The sequence below is a fragment of the Nerophis lumbriciformis genome, linkage group LG01 (assembly GCF_033978685.3).
Source record: "Nerophis lumbriciformis linkage group LG01, RoL_Nlum_v2.1, whole genome shotgun sequence".
In the NCBI taxonomy this organism is placed as follows: Eukaryota; Metazoa; Chordata; class Actinopteri; order Syngnathiformes; family Syngnathidae; genus Nerophis; species Nerophis lumbriciformis.
The window spans coordinates 77,145,031-77,165,675 of record NC_084548.2 but is presented as its reverse complement, the minus strand read 5'-3'; the positions used below and the strand labels follow the sequence as shown (position 1 = coordinate 77,165,675).

Genomic DNA, 20,645 nt, shown 5'->3' with positions numbered 1-20,645 from the left:
CAACAGCCATACAGGTCACACTGAGGGTGGCCGTATAAACAACTTTAACACTGTTACAAATATGCGCCACACTGAGAACCCACACCAAATAAGAATGACAAACACATTTCGCACCGTAACACAACATAAACACAACAGAACAAATACCCAGAATCCCTTGCAGCACTAACTCTTCCGGGACGCTACAATAACATCTAGGGCTTTTGGAGCTCAGTGCACAACTGCACACGCAACAAGAAGGAGACGAAGCAGAAGAACAAAGAAGAGACATGGTGACGACGAGTAAGAAGAAGAAATACGCTTGCAAGTTCCAAAATGATTGGAAAAAAGAATGTCATTTCATCCAGAAAAGCTCGAAGGGGAAGGGGTATGCTGCTTGCACCTCAACCCCACCGCCCCAACTTCCCCCCCCCCCCCCCCCCCCCCCCCGCCCCCCCCAATCTCCCGAATTCATAGGTCTCAAGATTGGCAAGTATGGTAATGGCAAGCCATTCTGCCTTATATGTCAAGCGTTATTAGCGCATTTCAAAGCTTCAAATGGTCAGCTCACTCCATGCTAAAAATCCACCAGGAATTTCCAAAAGGGACAAAACTTGGCAAGCACAAGTTGGCCACTTTGAAAAGTCAGGCAGAAAAGCAGAAACAGTTTTTCCACAAATGTACGAAGCACTCAGAGGGCGTAATGCTTGCATCATATCAACTGGCTTGGAACATTGCACAGGCTAAAAAGCCACGCAATGAAGGGGACTTCATTCAAAAATCCCTCAGTGGCTCTGTTGAAATCTTGTCTCCTGAAGACAACAAACTAAAAAGAAGGGTATCAGGAGTCCAACTGTCGCAGAATATGGCACATTAACACGGCTATTGAATCCCAGTCGCACTCTGACCTTCAAGCATGTGAGTATGTTAGTGTGGCATTGGATGAGAGTTGTGACAAGCCTGAGTTGGCAATATTTGCACGGTCTGTGTCAAACGATTGTGTGATAAAAGAAGAACTCCTTGATATTGTGCCTTTCAAAAACATAGATGAAAGAAACAATGATGGCTGCATTTGCGAAAGTAAATCTGCAACTACCGTATTTTTCGGAGTATAAGTCGCACTGGAGTATAAGTCGCACCTGCCGAAAATGCATAATAAAGAAGGAAAAAACATACATAAATCGCACTGGAGCCCGGCCAAACTATGAAAAAAACTGCGACTTATAGTCTGAAAAATACGGTAACTGCAATAGCCAGGGTTGGGATCTGTCAATGGGCTTGTGGGTCTGTGCAGAGCTGACCAAACATTTGCCCAGTTTTGGAATTTCCATGGCATTATCCACAGGGTGCAACTGGTGTCTAAATCATTGAATTTAGACAACGTCATGAAGCCTGTGATGGAAATGGTCAACTACATCCGCACACATGCACTTAACCACAGGCAACTCAGGAATCTTATCGCTCAGCTGGACCAAGGGCTTCCAGTTGATCTGCCGCTGCACTGCACGGTCAAAAGGCAAGGTACTCTCGCGCTATTTTCAGCTTTTGGACGCTGTGGAACTGTTCATGGAAGAGAAGGACACGGACTATCCCGAGCTCTCGGACCTCGAGTGGATTATGGATCTGGCCTTTTTGGTTGACATGCTGTGTCACTTGGACAAACTGAACCTGACCCTGCAGGGTAAGTTAAAAATGCTGCCTGACCTGGTGCAAAGTGTGTTCGCGTTTGTCAACAAACTGAAGCTGTTCGAGGCGCATATTCAAAAGGGAGATTTAACACATTTTCCCACTCTGCTAAAAGCCAGCAGGCAAGTCACCAGCGCCGCTCTGAAAAAGAAAAGAGACAGATATGCGACACTGGTTGAAAACCTGCACGGAAGCTTCGTGACCCGGTTCTGTGATCTACAACTGAGAAGGCCACAGATTACATTCCTCGTCGACCCATTTAATGCGGATACGGACTGTTTGAAAGCCCCGCTCGTCACAGATGAGGCTGCGGCTGAGTTGGAGATGATCCATCTTTGTGAGGAGGACCAACTGAAAGCTGCTTTAAGGGAAGGGACCATTGAGCTCCGGAAAAGTGTGCCAATGGAAAAATACCCCAATGTCAAACGGGCTGCGCTTAAGATACTGTCAATGTTTGGGTCAACATACGTCTGCGAGTCTGTGTTTTCTACCCTGAAACATGTGAAATCAAAGCATAGATCTGTTCTGACTGACACCCATGGGAAAGAATTGCTGCCAGTGCCAACAACAAAATACAAGCCACATTTGAAGAGGATTGTCCACGACAAGGAATGCCACAAGTCCCACTAAGCAACATGCATTAGTAAGAGAAAAAATATTATACTTGTGTTTGTGGACTTGCTTGAACTGAGAGTGTGTGTGTGTGTGTGTGAGACAGTGCACACAATGTTCATTGTTGAAAATAACTGGCCTGTGGTCTTAGTACTGTAGGAGTCATGTTGGTGTGTGACATTTACAATCAATCTGGCTGAGCAGAGGTCTGTGTGTGTGTGTGTGTGTGTGTGTGTGTGTGTGTGTGTGTGGAAGGGATGGGGTGATGTTCATGTGTAGGATGTGGCTCTTTGCAGTAACACAGTAAAAAAGTGTCTCAGTCTGGTTGGCCACCCCTGTCCTAGGTGGTAGGAGGTGGTTGGCCACCCCTGTCCTAGGTGGTAGAAGGTGGTTGGCCATCCCTGTCCTAGGTAGTAGGGGGTGGTTGGCCACCCCTGTCCTAGGTGGTAGGAGGTGGTTGGCCATCCCCGTCCTAGGTGGTAGGAGGTGGTTGGCCATCCCTGTCCTAGGTGGTAGGAGGTGGTTGGCCATCCCTGTCCTAGGTGGTAGGAGGTGGTTGGCCATCCCTGTCCTAGGTGGTAGGAGGTGGTTGGCCATCCCTGTCCTAGGTGGTAGGAGGTGGTTGGCCATCCCTGTCCTAGGTGGTAGGAGGTGGTTGGCCATCCCTGTCCTAGGTGGTAGGAGGTGGTTGGCCATCCCTGTCCTAGGTGGTAGGAGGTGGTTTCCCCCCCATCCTAGGTGGTAGGAGGTGGTTGGACCCCCGTTCTAGGTGGTTGGCCACCCCTGTCCTAAGTGGTAGGAGTTGGTTGGCTACCCCTGTCCTAGGTGGTAGGAGGTGGTTGGCCATCCCTGTCCTAGGTAGTAGGAGGTGGTTGGCCACCCCTGTCCTAGGTGGTAGGAGGTGGTTGGCCATCCCTGTCCTAGGTGGTAGGAGGTGGTTGGCCATCCCTGTCCTAGGTGGTAGGAGGTGGTTTCCCCCCCATCCTAGGTGGTAGGAGGTGGTTGGACCCCCGTTCTAGGTGGTTGGCCACCCCTGTCCTAAGTGGTAGGAGTTGGTTGGCTACCCCTGTCCTAGGTGGTAGGAGGTGGTTGGCCATCCCTGTCCTAGGTAGTAGGAGGTGGTTGGCCACCCCTGTCCTAGGTGGTAGGCCATCCCTGTCCTAGGTGGTAGGAGGTGGTTGGCCATCCCTGTCCTAGGTGGTAGGAGGTGGTTAGCGTGGTCTGAGCTGAGTGTAAACAAACATTGTGTAGAACTGCTTCACGCTTTCAGAGCAAAACGTTTTGTTTGCAGCAAATGTTGAAACATTCCGCGAGGAGAGACACAAACATTGGAGCTCTAACACATGAAACCTTATCAGCCGCCTGGAAGGCCATCATCGCCACGACGGTGTTTTGAAAGCCTGTGAAGACGTCAGCATTGATCACAAGAGTGCACACAAACTACACTTGAATCCAAATAATAGATATAAATGGGTTATCGGTATTGGTCCTGAGGAACAGGATGTTATCTATTAGCTAGAACAAAACTACATTGACATGCTAACGTCTTATGCTCGCATTTTGGCTAGTTTTGTTTATTTAAAGCTAAAAATGATGGATTGTGGTAGTTAGCGCCACTTATGCTAACTGTTCCTATGTTTGCATGCTAACATTAACATGCTAATGTTTTAGGCTAGCCTTTTAGCTCATTTCATTCATGCAAACCTAAAATTCATTTTCAGATGTGAAATTGTGGATTTAGTAGAATGCATTTGAGCAATTGTTGTGTTTTTTATGGCCCAAAAGGACTTTTGTTGTAGTCTCATAGAGGATATGTGCAGAAATGATGACTTTTTATTATGTTTTTCTGTATGCTGGCAACGTATTACTGCACTAGTCTGAGCTAATAATTCTTCCAGCAAGCTGCATTGCTGAAACATTTGTTTATTTCAGGCTCCGGGGAAAGAATTTTCATACTTGTGCTGTATTTACATCTCAAAAGGACAAAACAACCTTTCAAAAGTACAACTCTCTCAAACTCATGCTTTGGAAGGCGTTCGGGATGCAAAGTGAAATAAAACAAAGTTATACTTTCTTTTGATGTACATACAGCTGTTAGACATTTCTGAAAACTGAATGAGGGCAGCACGATGGTGGATGGGTTAGTGCGTCTGCCTCATAATACAAAGGTCCTGGGTTCGAGCCTGCACTCTGGATCTTTCTGTGTGGAGTTTGCATGTTCCACCTCCAAAGACATGCACCTGGGGATCGGCCCCTCCAACCCCGAAAGGGACAAGCTGTACAAAATGGATGGATGATAACTATGAAGTTTGCAAAAATGTACTGTATAATATTGATATATTTTATACCTTAAGATGTTTACAGCAAAAGTGGATGGAGACATATGTAATAGTGGTATAAAAAAATGTTCACCAACAAGGAATAAATAGAAAAATAATGCTTCGCTGTGACTGAATCTAAGCATTAATACCAGTAGAGTAGTGACATAGAATGTGCTTTTTGTGTAAGAAATAAAATGTCAAAAATGCAAAAATCCTACACATTTATTGGTGAATACATCATTGGACAATTTTGACCAGTATTTGAAGTCAAAGCATAATATTTTTTGTAACTCTATCAATAAGTGTTTTGAGTACATTATGCTTGAGTAAGGTACTTTCTTTGAAACCTTGACTTTGTTGGATGTTGTTATTGTAATGCAGTGAGGTGTAGGTCTGTAACCGTCAGTCTACCCCAGGGCAGCTGTGGCTATGAAAGTAGCTTACCACCACCAGCTGTGAATGAATGATGGCTTCTCACTTCTCTGTGAAGCGCTTTGAGTGTCTAGAAAAGCGCTATATAAAATCTAAGTCATTATTATAACTAACCACTATTTTGGTAGTCGACTAGTCATCCACTATTTATAACGATTAGCTAACTAGTCGGATTACAAAGCGTGGAGAGCAGATCCAATGAGCTTTCAGCACAGAGCGTATCGTATTGGCTTGATTTCAACAAAACATATTAGGGTACATGCAAGTTTGTCCTTAAATAAAATGTTGAACATACTAGACAACTTGTCTTTTAGTAGTAAGTAAGCAAACAAAGACTCCTAATTAGTCTATGCAGTAACATATTGTGTCATTTATACACCTATTATTTTGTCTATTATGAAGGACAAACTGTAAAAATGGATTATTAATCTACTCGTTCATTTACTGTTAATATCTGCTTATTTTCTGTTTTAACATTTTCTATCGACACTTCTGTTCAAATGTAATAATCACTTATTCTTCTCTTCTTTGATACTTCACATTAGTTTTGGATGATACCACACATTTAGGTATGGATGTGATACCAAGTAGTTACAGGATCATACATTGGTCATATTCAAAGTCCTCATGTGTCCAAGGACATATTTCTTGTCTTTATAAACATAATATACATTTAAAAAAAAAATGAAAGAAGATGTTGTGATGCCAAAAAATATCGACGTAATCATAGTAGTATCGTCTAGATACGCCACTGTACTTGGTATCATTACAGTGGATGTCAGGTGTAGATCACCCATGGCGTTTGTTTACATTGTGACGGTGGTGAGCTATTGTATCCTCCTACAGTGTGTAGTGAAGCATGTTTAGCTATTCCTCATCCTGCAGTGATAATGCTACTTGTAAGAAACATATTTTATTTGTCGCCATGGAGACCAGGATTAGTGATTTAGAAGTAACTAAAACACTGCAGATGGATGTTAGCTGCTAGCTAGCCAGCCATGTGTTAAAGCAGCTCTTCCTGAGTGTGTTTCAGTGTTATAACTTCACCTTTATCTTGACTTTTTACACCAAAATGCGTCCATTCTCCCTTTTCTGTCTACACACTGTGTCTGCTTGTAAGTACTCTGTGTGTGTGTGCGCTGCCCAACATGCTCCTCTGCTGGTAAACCAGCAATGTCATGACGTGGGGGCAGGGGGTCGGACTGGTACTTTTCAGAGGCGGTATAGTACCGAATATGATTCATTAGTATCGCGGTACTATACTAATACCGGTAAACTGTACAACCCTAATACACACACACATATATATACATATATATATATATATATATATATATATATATATATATATATACATATACCGTATTTTTAGGACTATAAGTCGCAGTTTTTTTCATATTTTGGCTTGTATATGTTTTTTCCTTCTTTATTATGCATTTTCGGCAGGTGCGACTTATACTCCGGTGCGACTTATACTCCGAAAAATACGGTACATATAGTTACTTTCCATGCAGTCGGCTTTCAACCCCCGGCCAAATTTTTTAAGCCCAATGTGGCCCCCCAGTGAAAAAGTATGGACACTCCTGTTATAATTTTTTAACATTTAACATATTTTTCTCCCGGTCCTTATTTTTGACATAAAAATATAAACAATTCTGGATATAAAAGACTTGTATGGTGTGAGACTTTTTAACATGGCATGGAAAGCACTCTTCTTCCATGAAGTGAGGGCCACAAGTCAAATACATGCAGTGTCAGTACTCAGGACAGCAAGGAAACAAACATTCTGTTGAACATCACCTTTACAAGCAGGTGATTCTTTGAAAAGGCAGAAGATTGCTGAGTGTCAGCCATAGTTCAGCCTGATGGATGTAGCTCTAGATCAACTTTTCACTGATAAAGCATTCATCAAACCTTTTCTTTTTCTCAACAAATGGCCGAGGCCTAATTCCTGTTTTCTTTCAGCGTACACATGACGAATAGCTGTGACTCACACGGGGGGAAAAAATTGGAAGTGGGTCACTTGAAGAGTATCTGTGTGTGATGTGAAATATGAAAACATGAACGGTGAAGAAACAACATGGTTTCATTTTCAATGTATAGCAAGCAAAGGATGAGAGCATGTATTGCAGTGGCTTGTTGAGCGTACACTGGCTGGGTTACTTGTACAAAATAGCTTTCTTCATGCCCAGAGGCTCCTGAACATGTCACAACAGCTTGCTAGAGAATTTACACTGAGCATCAAACCATATTTATTTTGCTCTCAAGTGACACACATCGGATCTTTTTTTGACAGTCTAAATGCACCAAAGTGCTTCAAATGTGATCTTTTGCCATCAGATTCAGGCCTCGTCAGGAGGAAGTCCAGATCCCATTGGAACCTGATCTTTTCAAATGTGACTTCAGTCTAAACCAGGGGTGTCCAACATTTTTGACTGGGCAAAATTGTGTAGACATTGAGCTAAAATACAAACCCCGTTTCCATATGAGTTGGGAAATTGTGTTAGATGTAAATATAAACAGAATACAATGATTTGCAAATCCTTTTCAAGCCATATTCAATTGAATGCACTACAAAGACAACATATTTGATGTTCAAACTCATAAACTTTATTTTTTTTATGCTTAGAATTTCATGGCTGCAACACGTGCCAAAGTAGTTGGGAAAGGGCATGTTCACCACTGTGTTACATGGCCTTTCCTTTTAACAACACTCAGTAAAGGTTTGGGAACTGAGGAGACACATTTTTGAAGCTTCTCAGGTGGAATTCTTTCCCATTCTTGCTTGATGTACAGCTTAAGTTGTTCAACAGTCCGGGGGTCTCTGTTGTGCTATTTTAGGCTTCATAATGCACCACACATTTTCAATGGGAGACAGGTCTGGACTACAGGCAGGCCAGTCTAGTACCCGCACTCTTTCACTATGAAGCCATGTTGATGTAACACGTGGCTTGGCATTGTCTTGCTGAAATAAGCAGGGGCGTCCATGGTAACGTTAATTGGATGGTAACATATGTTGCTCCAAAAGCTGTATGCACCTTTCAGCATTAATGGTGCCTTCACAGATGTGTAAGTTACCCATGTCTTGGGCACTAATACACCCCCATACCATCACACATGCTGCCTTTTACACTTTGCGCCTAGAACAATCCGGATGGTTCTTTTCCTCTTTGGTCCGGAGGACACGACGTCCACAGTTTCCAAAAACAATTTGAAATGTGGACTCGTCAGACCACAGAACACTTTTCCACTTTGTATCAGTCCATCTTAGATGAGCTCAGGCCCAGCGAAGCCGACGGCGTTTCTGGGTGTTGTTGATAAACGGTTATCGCCTTGCATAGGAGACTTTTAACTTGCACTTACAGATGTAGCGACCAACTGTAGTTACTGACAGTGGGTTTCTGAAGTGTTCCTGAGCCCATGTGGTGATATCCTTTACACACTGATGTCGCTTGTTGATGCAGTACAGCCTGAGGGATGGAAGGTCACGGGCTTAGCTGCTTACGTGCAGTGATTTCTCCACATTCCCTGAACCCTTTGATGATATTACGGACCGTAGATGTTGAAATCCCTAAATTCCCTGCAATAGCTGCTTGAGAAAGGTTTTTCTTAAACTGTTCAACAATTTGCTCACGCATTTGTTGACAAAGTGGTGACCCTCACCCCATCCTTGTTTGTGAATGACTGAGCATTTCATGGAATCTACTTTTATACCCAATCATGGCACCCACCTGTTCCCAATTTGCCTGTTCACCTGTGGGATGTTCCAAATAAGTGTTTGATGAGCATTCCTCAACTTTATCAGTATTTATTGCCACCTTTCACAACTTCTTTGTCACGTGTTGCTGCCATCAAATTCTAAAGTTAATGATTATTTGCAAAAAATTTTTTTTTATCAGTTTGAACATCAAATATGTTGTCTTTGTAGCATATTCAACTGAATATGAGTTGAAAATGATTTGCAAATCATTGTATTCCGTTTATATTTACATCTAACAAAATTTCCCAACTCATATGGAAACGGGGTTTGTATATACATTATATATACATTATATATATATATACACACGGCAGGTCATTTTTTTTAACTGTCATTAAATGTGTGTTTATGTCCATTTTGCGTGTGTAAAATAGACTTCATTAAAGCAAACTAATTGGTGGTAATTAACGTGGTATTAAAAAGTATCTGTCTCAGTGGGAATCTTAGAGCAACTCACCATTCTGTTCTGATGATCCATTATTGATGCATCTCTAATTGATGCAGTTTTACATTTCTTTTGGTTTCACTAAATAAGCATTCATTGTTGAATTGTTGCATCATTTCTAAAAACTGCATCTCAGCAGGTTTCAATCCTTCCAAAGCACAACTTTGCCCTGTCATCTCTTTTTTTTTTACTTTGAATAAATGACTTTTTAAAAATATATACTGTATATATTGACCCACTTGATAGCCTGCTTTTCATGAAAATCCACCAAAATCTTACTTTAAACGAGTGACTTTTAATGCTATTTTTCTTTGACTTGCCAGCAGTCAACACAACACAAAGTAGAGTATAAATGGCACAATATAAAGAGTGATATAATATAAAGAGTGATAGAATAGTATATATGGCACAATATAAAGAGTGATAGAATAGTATATATGGCACAATATAAAGAGTGATATAATAGTATATATGGCACAATATAAAGAGTGATAGAATAGTATATATGGCACAATATAAAGAGTGATAGAATAGTATATATGGCACAATATAAAGAGTGATAGAATAGTATATATGGCACAATATAAAGAGTGATAGAATAGTATATATGGCACAATATAAAGAGTGATAGAATAGTATATATGGCACAATATAAAGAGTGATAGAATAGTATATATGGCACAATATAAAGAGTGATAGAATAGTATATATGGCACAATATAAAGAGTGATATAATAGTATATATGGCACAATATAAAGAGTGATAGAATAGTATATATGGCACAATATAAAGAGTGATAGAATAGTATATATGGCACAATATAAAGAGTGATATAATAGTATATATGGCACAATATAAAGAGTGATATAATAGCATATATGGCACAATATAAAGAGTGATATAATAGTATATATGGCACAATATAAAGAGTGATAGAATAGTATATTTGGCACAATATAAAGAGTGATAGAATAGTATATGTGGCACAATATAAAGAGTGATAGAATAGTATATATGGCCCAATATAAAGAGTGATATAATAGTATATATGGCCCAATATAAAGAGTGATAGAATACTATATTTGGCACAGTATAAAGAGTGATAGAATAGTATAAATGGCCCAATATAAAGAGTAATATAATAGTATATATGGCACAATATAAAGAGTGATAGAATAGGATAAATGGCACAATATAAAGAGTGATAGAATACTATATTTGGCACAGTATAAAGAGTGATAGAATAGTATAAATGGCCCAATATAAAGAGTAATATAATAGTATATATGGCACAATATAAAGAGTGATAGAATAGTATATATGGCACAATATAAAGAGTGATAGAATAGTACATATGGCACAATATAAAGAGTGATATAATAGTATATATGGCACAATATAAAGAGTGATATAATAGTATATATGGCACAATATAAAGAGTGATAGAATAGTATATTTGGCACAATATAAAGAGTGATAGAATAGTATATTTGGCACAATATAAAGAGTGATAGAATAGTATATGTGGCACAATATAAAGAGTGATATAATAGTATATATGGCACAATATAAAGAGTGATAGAATAGTATATATGGCACAATATAAAGAGTGATAGAATAGTATATATGGCACAATATAAAGAGTGATATAATAGTATATATGGCACAATATAAAGAGTGATAGAATAGTATATATGGCACAATATAAAGAGTGATAGAATAGTATATATGGCCCAATATAAAGAGTGATAGAATAGTATATATGGCACAATATAAAGAGTGATATAATAGTATATATGGCACAATATAAAGAGTGATAGAATAGTATATATGGCACAATATAAAGAGTGATAGAATAGTATATATGGCACAATATAAAGAGTGATATAATAGTATATATGGCACAATATAAAGAGTGATAGAATAGTACATATGGCACAATATAAAGAGTGATAGAATAGTATATGTGGCACAATATAAAGAGTGATATAATAGTATATATGGCACAATATAAAGAGTGATAGAATAGTATATATGGCCCAATATAAAGAGTGATATAATACTATATTTGGCACAATATAAAGAGTGATAGAATAGTATATATGGCACAATATAAAGAGTGATATAATAGTATATTTGGCACAATATAAAGAGTGATAGAATAGTATATTTGGCACAATATAAAGAGTGATATAATAGTATATGTGGCACAATATAAAGAGTGATATAATAGTATATATGGCACAATATAAAGAGTGATAGAATAGTATATATGGCACAATATAAAGAGTGATAGAATAGTATATATGGCACAATATAAAGAGTGATATAATAGTATATATGGCACAATATAAAGAGTGATAGAATAGTATATATGGCACAATATAAAGAGTGATAGAATAGTATATATGGCACAATATAAAGAGTGATAGAATAGTATATATGGCCCAATATAAAGAGTGATAGAATAGTATATATGGCACAATATAAAGAGTGATATAATAGTATATATGGCACAATATAAAGAGTGATAGAATAGTATATATGGCACAATATAAAGAGTGATAGAATAGTATATATGGCACAATATAAAGAGTGATAGAATAGTATATATGGCACAATATAAAGAGTGATAGAATAGTATATATGGCACAATATAAAGAGTGATATAATAGTATATATGGCACAATATAAAGAGTGATAGAATAGTACATATGGCACAATATAAAGAGTGATAGAATAGTATATATGGCACAATATAAAGAGTGATAGAATAGTATATGTGGCACAATATAAAGAGTGATAGAATAGTATATGTGGCACAATATAAAGAGTGATATAATAGTATATATGGCACAATATAAAGAGTGATAGAATAGTATATATGGCCCAATATAAAGAGTGATATAATACTATATTTGGCACAATATAAAGAGTGATAGAATAGTATATATGGCACAATATAAAGAGTGATATAATAGTATATTTGGCACAATATAAAGAGTGATAGAATAGTATATTTGGCACAATATAAAGAGTGATATAATAGTATATATGGCACAATATAAAGAGTGATATAATAGTATATATGGCACAATATAAAGAGTGATAGAATACTATATTTGGCACAATATAAAGAGTGATATAATAGTATATATGGCCCAATATAAAGAGGGATAGAATACTATATTTGGCACAATATAAAGAGTGATAGAATAGTATATATGGCACAATATAAAGAGTGATATAATAGTATATATGGCACAATATAAAGAGTGATAGAATAGTACATATGGCACAATATAAAGAGTGATAGAATAGTATATTTGGCACAATATAAAGAGTGATAGAATAGTATATGTGGCACAATATAAAGAGTGATAGAATAGTATATGTGGCACAATATAAAGAGTGATATAATAGTATATATGGCACAATATAAAGAGTGATAGAATAGTATATATGGCCCAATATAAAGAGTGATAGAATACTATATTTGGCACAATATAAAGAGTGATAGAATAGTATATATGGCACAATACAAAGAGTGATATAATAGTATATTTGGCACAATATAAAGAGTGATAGAATAGTATATTTGGCACAATATAAAGAGTGATATAATAGTATATATGGCACAATATAAAGAGTGATATAATAGTATATATGGCCCAATATAAAGAGTGATAGAATACTATATTTGGCACAATATAAAGAGTGATATAATAGTATATATGGCCCAATATAAAGAGGGATAGAATACTATATTTGGCACAATATAAAGAGTGATAGAATAGTATATATGGCACAATATAAAGAGTGATATAATAGTATATATGGCACAATATAAAGAGTGATAGAATAGTATATATGGCACAATATAAAGAGTGATAGAATAGTATATATGGCACAATATAAAGAGTGATATAATAGTATATATGGCACAATATAAAGAGTGATAGAATAGTATATTTGGCACAATATAAAGAGTGATAGAATAGTATATGTGGCACAATATAAAGAGTGATAGAATAGTATATGTGGCACAATATAAAGAGTGATATAATAGTATATATGGCACAATATAAAGAGTGATAGAATAGTATATATGGCCCAATATAAAGAGTGATAGAATACTATATTTGGCACAATATAAAGAGTGATAGAATAGTATATATGGCACAATATAAAGAGTGATATAATAGTATATTTGGCACAATATAAAGAGTGATAGAATAGTATATTTGGCACAATATAAAGAGTGATATAATAGTATATATGGCACAATATAAAGAGTGATATAATAGTATATATGGCCCAATATAAAGAGTGATAGAATACTATATTTGGCACAATATAAAGAGTGATATAATAGTATATATGGCACAATATAAAGAGTGATATAATAGTATATATGGCACAATATAAAGAGTGATAGAATAGTATATATGGCACAATATAAAGAGTGATATAATAGTATATATGGCACAATATAAAGAGTGATAGAATAGTATATATGGCACAATATAAAGAGTGATAGAATAGTATATATGGCACAATATAAAGAGTGATATAATAGTATATATGGCACAATATAAAGAGTGATAGAATAGTATATATGGCACAATATAAAGAGTGATATAATAGTATATATGGCACAATATAAAGAGTGATATAATAGTATATATGGCACAATATAAAGAGTGATATAATAGTATATATGGCACAATATAAAGAGTGATATAATAGTATATATGGCACAATATAAAGAGTGATAGAATAGTATATATGGCACAATATAAAGAGTGATATAATAGTATATATGGCACAATATAAAGAGTGATAGAATAGTATATATGGCACAATATAAAGAGTGATATAATAGTATATATGGCACAATATAAAGAGTGATATAATAGTATATATGGCACAATATAAAGAGTGATATAATAGTATATATGGCACAATATAAAGAGTGATATAATAGTATATATGGCACAATATAAGTAGCAGCCATGACACCTGACAACAACAACAACAACAAAGTATGACAGGTGTCTCCACAGACATCATCTTCATCATCAAACACGCTGGCGTTCAACAAACATGTTTTGTTTCCAGCCAGCAATGTTTTAGTCGAACAAAGTTTTAGTCGAACAAAGTTTTAGTCGAACAATGTTTTAGTCGAACAAAGTTTTAGTCGAACAATGTTTTAGTCGAACAAAGTTTTAGTCGAACAAAGTTTTAGTCGAACAATGTTTTAGTGGAACTGGCGAAGGTAAAAAAGCAAAAGTTTCCAAAGACTCACTCCATCTGCTCCTTAAGTCCGTCACACGTCGTCTCCTCCTCACCACTTCATTCATCTTCACTTCTTCCTCCTCACCACTTCACTCATGGCCGCCTAACTAACCTTCTTACCTTCTTACCTTCTTACCTTCTTCACTCCACTCACTACATGCTAACTCTTCCCGCTCATTACTAACCGTCCACCATCACACTTCTTCTACCGTCTCTACGTCTACGTGTGTGTGTGTCTCTGTGTGTGTGTCTCTGTGTGTGTCTGTGTGCGTGTGTGTGTGTGTGTCTCTGTGTGTGTCTGTGTGCGTGTGTGTGTGTGTGTGTGTGTCTGTGTGTGTGTGTGTGTCTGTGTGTGTTTGTGTTCGAGCCGTGCTGCCTTCACGTCCTCCTGCTACTGTGGGATTTCTCAGCGACAGCCAAAAAGCTCAAAAAAAAAAAAAAAAAAAAAAAAAGGATCTCTCGCGCAAAGCTCACTCTGATCAACAGCGTTTCAAAATAACAACACAATAGAAGTTCAGCAGTGGTATTTTAGAAAGATTATTACTATTGATTTTTTAATTCCAATTTTATATCTCAGAAAATGATGACTCTTATTATATATTTATTTTAGGAATATGTATTTAGGAATATTGCTTTTTTTCTTGGAAAAACATTTTTTTTGTGCTTCAGATTAACTTTTTTTTTTTTTTTAATAAGCATTTTAGAAAAAAGTTACATTCTAATGAGACATGTTTATTTGCAAAAAAAATTCTGGAAACAAAAAAAGTCACAATTCAATGAGGTTTAAAATTGTGCTAAAAAAAGAAAAATAATTCATGATCTTAATAAAAAAAGGTGGGAAAACTGTCAAACTGAAAAAGAGTAAACATTCTATGACAATGGTTGTAATTTGGGGGGCATAAGTTAAAAAGCAATAATTCCATTAGTTAGAAAAGTGTATTCAAATAAAATAAAAATAATTTTTCAAGGGTAAAAAAAGTCAAAATCTTTTGAGAATATTTTTTTTTAAATAATTACAACAAAAATACTAAAAAAATAATTTGAAAAAATATTATAACCCTATGAGAACAATTGCTTTTTCTTTTTTCTTTTAAAAAAACAGTTTTGAAAATTGTTTATCATGAAAAAAATGTATTTAAAAAAACACAAAGCAAGCAAAAAATTAAAATTTGATGGTTAACTGAAGTGGTGTTGTAGCTACATGGTGTAAAGAAGTGGTGTTGTAGCTACATGGTGTAAAGAAGTGGTGTTGTAGCTACATGGTGTAAAGAAGTGGTGTTGTAGCTACACGGTGTAAAGAAGTGGTGTTGTAGCTACATGGTGTAAAGAAGTGGTGTTGTAGCTACATGGTGTAAAGAAGTGGTGTTGTAGCTACATGGTGTAAAGAAGTGGTGTTGTAGCTACATGGTGTAAAGAAGTGGTGTTGTAGCTACATGGTGTAAAGAAGTGGTGTTGTAGCTACATGGTGTAAAGAAGTGGTGTTGTAGCTACACGGTGTAAAGAAGTGGTGTTGTAGCTACATGGTGTAAAGAAGTGGTGTTGTAGCTACATGGTGGCCTAGTGGTTAGAGTGTCCGCCCTGAGATCGGTAGGTTGTGAGTTCAAACCCCGGCCGAGTCATACCAAAGACTATAAAAATGGGAGCCATTTCCTCCCTGCTTGGCACTCAGCATCAAGGGTTGGAATTGGGGGTTAAATCACCAAAATGATTCCCGGGCGCGGCCACCGCTGCTGCCCACTGCTCCCCTCACCTCCCAGGGGGTGATCAAGGGTGATGGGTCAAATGCAGAGAATAATCTCGCCACACCTAGTGTGTGTGTGACAATCATTGGTACTTTAACTTTAACTTTAACTTTAAAGAAGTGGTGTTGTAAATAAATGAACACTGAAATTCAAGTATTTATTTTATTATATATATATATATATATATATATATATATATATATATATATATATATATATAATAAATATATATATAGCTAGAATTCACTGAAAGTATGGGATAAACATGCTGCGCTACACACTGTTGGAAGATACAATAAGTTACGCTAACCGCTAAGCTAGAGCTCCTGGATGTAAACAAAGTTATGGAAAACAGTCGAAAAAACGGAAAATAACAGAACTGATTTGACTCAGTGTTTGTAATGTGTTTGAGGAAATGGCGGATTGCTTCCCAGTCGATAGAAACATTGATAACTGTATAGGGTCGATACTACAGTGGTTAGGTGGATATTTCTTATTAGCACACAATCTTTTGTCGTCTTTGTTATTGTCTGCAAAGTTTTTGGTCCGCATCATTTTGTCAAGACTTGGACTATGGGTTGTTTGTTTTCCCGAGATGCAAGTAAAGTTGGAGCGGGCAAGGCGTGAAGGTGAGTACATATTTATTTTAACACTATAACTACAAAAAAAGGGTGTAAACAAAAGGCGCGCTCAAGGCGGAGATAAACTTGGCTAAGAAACAAAAAACATTTAGACAGAAACTATGGACAAGAAAAAGTAGACTTACTGTGAGGTGAAAAGCATGAAAACTATGGCATGGAATAAGTCAGCACAGAGCAAATCCAGAATAATGTCACCAGGACCATCAACAGAAAAAGACAGACTTGAAAAACAGTGACATGATTAGTGACAGGGGCGCGAGTGCAAAACGTGAGACAGGTGCGTGACATGAGGACAGGTGAAAACTAATGGGTTGTCATGGAAACAAAACAAACAAGAGTGCACAAAGGGTCCAAAAACCAAACCGAACATAACCAAAACAAAACATGATCACACAGACATAACACATTTGTATAACGAATAAAACATGGCGATACATATCGTTATCGTCGGAGGGTGCAATATATAATGTGATATAGATTTTAGGTCGTATCGCCCATCCCTAGTACGTACTAAAGTACTTTAAAGACTACTTCCTGACTACGACAACTCACCTAGGACACACTGAAATGAATGCAAATGAAAAGAAGATACAACAACTGATTGAAAGAATAGATCATCCTCCTAAACAAGTCAACATTTATTAGCGCGTGAACAAAAATTGGTAGCGTTGAGTACAAGTATCTATTCCTGGGTACCAGAAATAGGACTGTTTAATATACCAGTGATTTGAGTACCACTAGTGGTACGTGGGCTCCATTTAGTGGAATCACCTAATCAAATATTCTAACACAGTGTTACCGTTCAAACTGTGTGCAATGTTACGGTGGCCAGCAATATTCAAAACACTTGTTGAACAATACCACTGCCTTGTTTTTGATGAATATTTAGGCCTACTACACTACTTTTTCAAATGTTTGTCATCATGGTGGTACTTGGAAAGCCAAGTGAGTGAAGAAAGTTTGAGAAGTAGTTCTTGGATTGGTACCTGCTTGGTTGGTGCGGGCCTCACTGCTGTGTAGCCGGGCGACGGTGGCATAAGCCTCTTCCTTTCCAGATGTTTCTGTGAGAAGATGACATGGTTTGACATACTTCTACTCTCACACAGTCTGCATGCTTTTAAAGGGGAACATTATCAGCAGACCTATGTAAGCGTCAATATATACCTTCATGTTGCAGAAAAAAGACCATATATTTTTTTAACCCATTTTGGAATTTTGAATTTTGGCGAATTAAACGCCTTTCTATTATTCGCTCTCGGAGCGATGACGTCACAACATGACGTCACATCGGGAAGCAATCCACCATTTTCTCAAACACCGAGTCAAATCAGCTCTGTTATTTTCCGTTTTTTCGACTGTTTTCCGTACCTTGGAGACATCATGCCTCGTCGGTGTGTTGTCGGAGGGTGTAACAACACCAACAGGGACGGATTCAAGTTGCACCAGTGGCCCAAAGATGCCAAAGTGGCAAGAAATTGGAGGTTTGTTCCGCACACTTTACCCACGAAAGCTATGCTACGACAGAGATGGCAAGAATGTGTGGATATCCTGCGACACTCAAAGCAGATGCATTTCCAACTGGACTGGACAGATCAGCTTGCAGGAAGAGAGCGGATGAGGGTATGTCTACAGAATATATTAATTGATGAAAACTGGGCTGTCAAAGTGCATGTTGTTGCCAAATGTATTTCATATGCTGTAAACCTAGTTCATAGTTGTTAGTTTCCTTTAATGCCAAACAAACACATACCAATCGTTGGTTAGAAGGCGATCGCCAAATTCGTCCTCGCTTTCTCCCGTGTCGCTGGCTGTCGTGTCGTTTTCCTCGGTTTCGCTTGCATACGGTTCAAAGCGATATGGCTCAATAGCTTCAGTTTCTTCTTCAATTTGGTTTTGGCTACCTGCCTCCACACTACAACCATCCGTTTCAATACATGCGTAATCTGTTGAATCGCTTAAGCCGCTGAAATCCGAGTCTGAATCCGAGCTAATGTCGCTATAGCTTGCTGTTCTTTCTGCCATGTTTGTTTGTGTTGGCTTCACTATGTGACGTCACAGGAAAATGGACGGGTGTATATAACGATGGTTAAAATCAGGCACTTTGAAGCTTTTTTTAGGGATATTGCGTGATGGGTAACATTTTGAAAAAAACTTCGAAAAATAAAATAAGCCACTGGGAACTGATTTTGAATGGTTTTAACCCTTCTGAAATTGTGATAATGTTCCCCTTTAAGTTAAAGTTAAAGTTAAAGTAGCAATGATAGTCACACACACACACTAGGTGTGGCGAAATTATTCAATGTATTTGACCCATCACCCTTGATCACCCCCTGGGAAGTGAGGGGAGCAGTGGGCAGCAGCAATGGTCACACCTGGGAATCATTCTTGGTGATTTAACCCCCAATTCCAACCCTTGATGCTGAGTGCCAAGCAGGGAGTTAATGGCTCCCATTTTTATAGTCTTTGGTATGATCTCAAGACGGCGGCGCCCTGCTCAGCTGCGGCTGCAGAGGCTTGTGGTAGTAATGGAACTATTTTGGCAAATATATCGGTAAATTCTGTAAATTTCAAAGTTAACTTACAGCGTAGTCACTCCATAGTAACATACGACCACCAGACAATTTTAGATGTAAATAAATCAAATCGTTTTAGACCAAAGATGTGTATATACGCTGGACCTCATCGGTAGCATGGGAATACTGCGCCGGCTACATCCAGCGGCCTGTGAAGCAGCGGAGCCAAGTACCAGTGGGGACCGTCGACGGAGGAGACGTAAGCGGTGTGATCGGAAGCAGAAACGGGGATGCCGAGTTGGACTAACAACAAAGCTAAAAGCTAATCCTCAAAGAACGCCACTTTCTTCCATCCTGTTTTCAAATGTCCGCTCCCTGGAGAACAAACTGGACTACCTGAAGCTGGATTTATATGCTAGACGGGAGATGAGAGACTGCTGCGCCATATTTCTCACAGAAACGTGGCTGAAACATTCGTTCCGGACAAGGCAGTTAGCATCGAGGGGCTAACAATATTTTAGTCGGACAGGAGCAGCACTCTCACTGGTAAATCCCGAGGCAGTGGCGTTTGCATATATATCAACAACAACTGGTGCAACAATGGGAAGATAGTCTCATGTCACTGCTCTCCCTATGTAGAACTATTAACTATAAAATGCAGGCCATTTTATTTACCCCGGGAATTCAGTGCTATGATCTTCACAGTAGTGTACATTCCTCCCAGTGCTAACATCAAACAAGCCTTGATGCTTTGTACTGCTCTATCAATGTACTGCAATCTACACATCGGAGGGAGTTTTCATCGTGGCAGGGGACTTTAATCAAACTAACTTGAAAACTGTGTTCCCCCATTTCCATCAATATGTGAATTTTGCAACCAGGGGTTGAAGCACATTGGACATGGTGTACAGCAATGTTAAGCACGCATTCAAAGCTGCACCCCGCCCCCACCTCGGCTCCTCAGACCATCTATCTGTGATGCTAATTCCTGCATACAAGCCCCTGCTGATCAGGAAGCAAGCTACAGTGAAGCAGGTGAGGACCTGGCCAGAGGGAGCAATGGAAGCATTACAAGACTGTTTCGAAAGCAAAGACTGGGACATGTTCAAGGCAGCCGCCACTGACAGTCGCCACACATGTGTGGAGGAGTATGCAGAGTCTGTGTCCGCATACATTCAGAAGTGCATGGAGGATGTCAGTGTGATCAAGAACATC

General features: G+C 38.1%; 1 protein-coding gene across 2 annotated transcripts in view; it reads right to left on the bottom strand.

The window, feature by feature from the left end:
• The window catches only part of LOC133614817 (DENN domain-containing protein 2D-like), a 68,244-nt gene that overhangs the window by 38,574 nt on the left and 9,025 nt on the right, over positions 1-20,645 (bottom strand). Inside the window, exon 4 of one of the 2 annotated variants that reach the window (XM_072914769.1) lies at positions 17,904-17,978. In XM_072914769.1, coding sequence (XP_072770870.1) covers positions 17,904-17,978 — 75 coding nt within the window. Of the gene's footprint in view, positions 1-14,544; positions 14,808-17,903; positions 17,979-20,645 lie in introns of those variants that run through there. The other variant, XM_061973120.2, reaches the window with a different exon arrangement.